This window comes from Falco peregrinus, chromosome W, assembly GCF_023634155.1.
Source record: "Falco peregrinus isolate bFalPer1 chromosome W, bFalPer1.pri, whole genome shotgun sequence".
In the NCBI taxonomy this organism is placed as follows: domain Eukaryota; kingdom Metazoa; phylum Chordata; class Aves; order Falconiformes; family Falconidae; genus Falco; species Falco peregrinus.
In genome coordinates this window covers 2,011,880-2,017,907 of record NC_073743.1, presented here as the reverse complement: position 1 = coordinate 2,017,907, position 6,028 = coordinate 2,011,880, and the positions used below count along the sequence as shown (strand labels likewise).

Here is a 6,028-nt window from a genome sequence, read left to right as displayed (position 1 = left end):
CACAATCACAATCGATGTCCATTGTCCCCATTTCACACTATTTCTCCATATCAATCCCCCTTTTCTATCAAACTAAGTAAATTATTTTACTTAAGCAGTCTTCCCGAATGATATAAAGCATCATACATAAGTGTTACCCTTTTAAACATTCTCCAAACCCACAAATATAACACAATGGTTAGTATTAAGGAAATTCCTAAACTGATCAATAAGATCACAATGGGGTGTACCAGAGTGTTAAGAATTCCTGTTCAGAAGGTGACCAGCCAAAGAGAGTATCCCACCAATTATGGTTTCCATCCTGTTCTACCTTTTTAAAACTTTCTTGATCCCCTCTACATCATGATGGATCATAAGAAGAGTTTCGTGTCCCTTTTCTTTGGTTTCTTCCAGTATACGTTGTAAATCTGCATGTTTTAATAGTTCTTTTATACTGCTTATATTTAGTCCTATGGGGGTAGGAATTATCTGTGATAGGGTAAAGTTGGATTTTAAGAATTGATGAGACACTACTGCGGCTGAGTAACTAAAATCGCATCCTGTGATAGTAGTAAAATTACAAATACAATAATTTGAATACTGTGCAGTCTCCTTTACCTCCCCATCCATGGTTATTGTGTTACACTTAGTTCTCAAACACGCACATCCCTTCCCTGCATATATAATTACTGTTTTCAAGTTTGCATTTGGTCGGGCCTCGAAATGACATATTTTCTGATCTGTATCTAAACAAGTATCCTGAGCCATTATAGTATTGCTTTCACAGAGGAAGCCCTGCTGTTCTCGCATAATACAAGATTCTAAATCTACTGTTTGCCACTTGTCGCCTGTCTTTCTGGCCCATGTTCTATGTTCAAAAGGGTATAGGAGCACCCCATTATGGTTAATTCCAAGGGCTACAATGGGGTGTATGGTAATTATTACTGCATTACGTATGGTTAACACAAAAGCTGTGATGGTGTGTGTGTTGGGGTCGTAGGTAAAGTTCACCATATTCCACCATGACTGGAGTTTTCTTTCTACCTCCGTAGCATTGTCCCAAACCATCTTTCGAATTTCTGTAGGAAATATGCCTTCCTCTCCTTCTCTTATTATGGATGCAGCTATTGATTGCATCCACATTTGGGCTTGGATACAACTTAGAGCCAGGGCGAAGTCATCCTGTAAACCACCTAATGCCTTAGTGATGAGTTGATGATCTTCCATGTTTATTTGTTCCCACCTGGGGAGTACCTTCGATATCAACCATTGATGCGCCCCTAATGCCAATAATGAAGATTTTAGTGGTTGTTGTAGTTTTGATAGATCGGCCGTGGTGGCGGCTAGTTTATTCATTATCACCTCTGAGTCTATGGAATTTAATACTCCGAGTCCTGTTCCCAACATTCCAGTTACATCCCTCACTATTCTGTTTCGATAAATATTTCCCCTTTTTCTTAACCAAGTTGTCCATCCCTCATAAGAGGTTCGTAAGAAGGGGGAACAGGATGGCTTAACATCAGAAACATTGACTTGTATTTGTAACTCTATTCTTTTAAGAGACCATTCTGGGTTAAACAACATTTGTTGCTGACCTGTATTTCTGATTACATATGGTCCAATTGTATAAATTTTTGGATCTGGTTTAGTTAATTTAAGATCAAGCGTTAATGGGGTTGTTGTAACTGTGGTGGTGGTAGGAACAGTGGTTAGCATGATTGTTATTTTGATCTTATAAGTCAGAGCTGTTCTTGGGGATTCCTTTCCTAGGCATATTATAAAGATGGGCTCGGTTAAGGTAAAATTGTGCCAACATTCCCGTGAATTAAAGCACATGGTTGTATTTAGAAGGGTAAATTCCTTATCTACCTTTCTGACATTAATCAGGGTGTCTCCCGAAATCTTGGTGTTATCCTTTTCATTATATGTTTGACACCCTACTTTTATCCTATCTCCTAATTTTCCCCATAATCGGTCGACTTTGTGTACATCCTCCCGATCCCATTGATTCCTTTGGTACACCTCATTTTCAGAAAAAACCACCATAGCTAGTTTCGTCTTTGAGTCCACCTTTCCCATTATTCCAGTGTGTTTTTTCTGGGCATGATTCCAAGGGCAATTATCAGGCTCTTGGTTGTAGGCAAGAGAGAGGGTACAAAAAACCACAAATGGTTTAAACCCACTATTGATCATTTTAAGAATCTAAACGTTCCTCATATATACATATAAAATCTGTTTTGATCAAAAATATCTTTGTTTGAGTTGGGGCTTACTGATAACAAGTTGGGCAAGACTGGCCACTGGCTCAGTCCCAGACTCTTTTGTTCTATATTGTTTGTTGTGGTGCCCTTCCCATATGGTGGATCCGCAACCGCTCAGGTTCACTTACTTGCCACCCACATTGTTCCCATTTGTCCGAGTAAATTTGAGTTTCAGTTCTTTTTTATCTGGGGTTACTTTCCACGAAGTTGCAGGGGCTTTCTTAATCTGGGTATGGTGAATCCAAGAATTCTGTCCCTCAACATTGACTGCAGTGTAGGTGGTGAGTAGGACTTGAAAAGGTCCGGTCCACTGTGGTTCCAGGGTTTTATCTGCAAAACACTTAACGTATACATAGTCTCCTGGTTGTATATCGTGAACAGGTCCATCCAGACCCCTACTGCGTGTTCCCATCACATGCTTCTCAATTCTTATTAATTGTTTGTTTAGTGCCACCATATAGGAAGTCATTGTTTCTTCACCAATCTGTGAAGACGTCCCCTTTTGTACCCCATAGAGTCGTCCATATAAAATTTCAAATGGGCTAAGCCCCTCTTTTACTCTCGGTCTAGTTCGAATTCGTGTAAGAGCTAATGGCAAAGACTGGGGCCAAGTTAGATTTGTTTCTTGACCTAACTTGACAATCTGTTGTTTGATTAGATGATTCATCTTTTCCACCTGGCCACTCGATTGTGGTCGGTATGGGGTATGTAATTGCCAATCTATTCCTAGATGGTGGCTGATCTGTTGCACTATTCTGGACACAAAATGTGGTCCTCTATCCGAGGACATTACCGCTGGGACTCCAAACCTAGGTATTATCTCTTGGAGTAGTATTTTGGTCACTTCCCGGGCTTTAGCAGTTCTGCACGGGAAGGCTTCTGGCCAACCTGAAAAGGTATCTGTTAGTACCAATAAATATCGATACCCCCCTTTTCTAGGAAGTTCCCAGAAATCGATCTGCCAATGTTGCCCAGGAACATTTCCTCTCCCAATTTTTCCCAACTTTGGCCCCTTGGTAATCTTAGGATTAGTCTGGAGACAAAGGTCACATTGTTGGGTTACTTGTCTAATAGTAGTATACAAATTTCGTGCTATTATGTTTTTAGTGAGATCCTTATATAGAGCTTCTGCCCCCCAGTGCCTTTTTCTATGCTCTTCCCGGACTACTGACCATACCATGTAGGAAGGAATCACTATTCTCCCATGTGAGATTATAGCCCACCCTTCCTCATTATATGATCCCTCTAGGTCAGAAATCAGTTTGCGATCTTCTTTTGTATAGTCTGGTTTACCTTCTAGAGATATTTGTCCATCGGGTATTAGCGCACCCTCCACCTTGATTGCTTTTCTGGCTGCCTGTTTTGCTTCCCTGTCCGCCAGTTCATTTCCTCTTTCCAATTCTGTGCTCACTTTCTGGTGTGCCTTAATGTGCATAATTGCCACCCTTTCAGGAAGCTGGACCGCATTTAGGAGTTTCAAAATTTCTTCCGCATGTTTGATGATTTTTCCTCGGGAGTTTAACAGTCCCCTTTCTTTCCATATTGCTCCATGAGCATGTACCACTCCAAAGGCATATTTAGAATCAGTCCAAATATTTATAGGTTTTCCCCGAGCTCTCTCCAGAGCTCGAGTAAGGGCTATGATTTCAGCCTTTTGTGCCGAAGTGTCAGCCGGTAGCGGCCCCGATTCTATCACTTCTTCAGAGGTTGTAACAGCATATCCGGAATGTCGCTTTCCATTCAGCATATAGCTGCTCCCATCCGTGAACCAATGTTCAGCTCCATTAATAGGAACATCCTTGAGATCTGTCCGACTAGAATAAGTGGCTTCGATTGTTTCTAGACAGTCATGATCGACTGATTCTCCAATATTCCCATTAAGAAATGAGGCCGGATTGACGATGTTTGTAGTCACGATCTCAACATCATCTTGTTCCACCATTATGGCCTGGTATTTTAGGAATCTCTGTGGGGACAGCCAATGCCCCCCTTTTTTTTCAAGGACTGCAGACACTGTGTGGGATACTAAGACAGTCATTTTCTGGCCCAGGGTAAACTTCCGGGCCTCTTGGATGTTTAGGATGACGGCTGCTACTGCTCTCAGGCAACCAGGCCATCCTTTTGCAGTGGCATCCAGCTGTTTAGAGAAGTATGCCACTGCCCGTCTGTATGGTCCCAAATCTTGTGCCAGTATTCCTAATGCCATTCCCTGTTTCTCATGGGAAAATAGGAAAAATGGCTTACTCACATCAGGAAGGCCTAGTGCTGGTGCCGACATCAAGGCTTTCTTCAGTTCATGGAAAGCTCTGTCTGATTCAGCATCCCACTGAAGATCCTTCTGATTAGCTGCTATCAGGGAATATAATGGTTTAACAAGCAAGCCATAATTACATATCCAAAGCCGGCACCATCCTGTCATTCCCAGAAATGTCTGCAGTTCCTTTACAGTTCGTGGTCGGGGGGCTTGGCATATGGCTTCTTTTCGGGCCTTCCCCAGGACCCGTTGTCCGGCACTGATCTCGTACCCCAGGTATGTGACCTGTTGCAACACCACCTGTGCCTTCTTCTTAGAAACTCGATATCCTTGTAGTCCCAGAAAGTTCAGCAGACTCACAGTCCAAATAATACAAGATTCTTCGGTTCTGGTTGCAATAAGAAGATCGTCTACATATTGTAACACTTTCCCTTCTTCTGATGGTGGTTCCCATAACTCCAAATCCTTTGCTAATTGGTTTCCAAAAATTGTGGGGCTATTTTTAAACCCCTGTGGCAACACCGTCCATGTGAGCTGGGTCTTTCGACCGCTTCTGGGATTTTCCCATTCAAAAGCAAAAATTCTTTGGCTGGCTTCATGGAGAGGGAGGCAAAAGAAGGCATCTTTTAAGTCTAAAACTGTGAACCAAGCTAGGTCAGGTGTCAGGGTGGTTAGTAAGGTATAGGGGTTAGCTACTACAGGATACAGATCCTCTGTTATTTTGTTAATGGCCCTTAAATCTTGAACTATCCTATAAGACCCATCAGGTTTTTTAACTGGGAGGATAGGTGTGTTAAATTCTGACTCACATTCTTTTAGTAGTTTTAGTTCTATGAATCGCTCTATGTTTGGACGAATTCCTTCCCTATCTTCCCTTTTCAGTGGGTATTGTTTAATTCTTACCGCACTCTGTCCTTCCTTCAATTTTACTATTACAGGTGATGCATTCTTGGCACGTCCCGGTATGTCAATTGCCCATACTCCGGGATAAACCTGATCAATAATTCTGGTATCAGTTTCCCTTTTTATAGGAGTATTGGCCAGAGATAGGCTCATAACCTGTATGTATTGATGATTATTTGCCTCCAGAGTAACTTCCCCTTTTTTAAATTTGATTGTTGCCTCCAATTGTTCTAATAAGTCCCTACCAGGAAGGGCCTTTGGGGAATTTGGCATAAATAGGAATTTATGGATCCCCATCTGTTTTCCCAACTTATATTTTAAAGGTTTACAAAAATAAGCCTTTTCAGTTTGGCCAGTTGCACCTTTTACTGAAACATAATCATTTCCCAAAGGCATTAAAGCCTGGTTCAAAACCGAATAGGTGGCTCCTGTGTCTATTAAAAATTCCACCTCATACCCATTCCCTGCCCTAGAGGGGCCGTTACCGGTCCTGTTGTACTGCAAATGCTGCAGCAATTGGGGTGACATTGTCAGGTCCTTCTGCTCAATTGTCAGCAATAGCAACCCCCTCCTCCTCACCAGCAGAAGGGTTCGGGGCAGGAGATGCTCTTCCTGCTCTGCAGGTTACACA

The 6,028-nt window shown here is 42.1% G+C and overlaps 1 protein-coding gene across 1 annotated transcript; it reads right to left on the bottom strand.

Annotated features, from left to right (window-relative positions):
• Positions 1-2,351: 2,351 nt before the first annotated feature.
• On the bottom strand, positions 2,352-5,550 carry LOC129783196 (uncharacterized). Its single transcript, XM_055793071.1, has one exon. The coding sequence runs from the start codon at positions 5,548-5,550 to the stop codon at positions 2,365-2,367; it is 3,186 nt and encodes a 1,061-aa protein (XP_055649046.1). The 3' UTR covers positions 2,352-2,364.
• Positions 5,551-6,028: the final 478 nt, after the last annotated feature.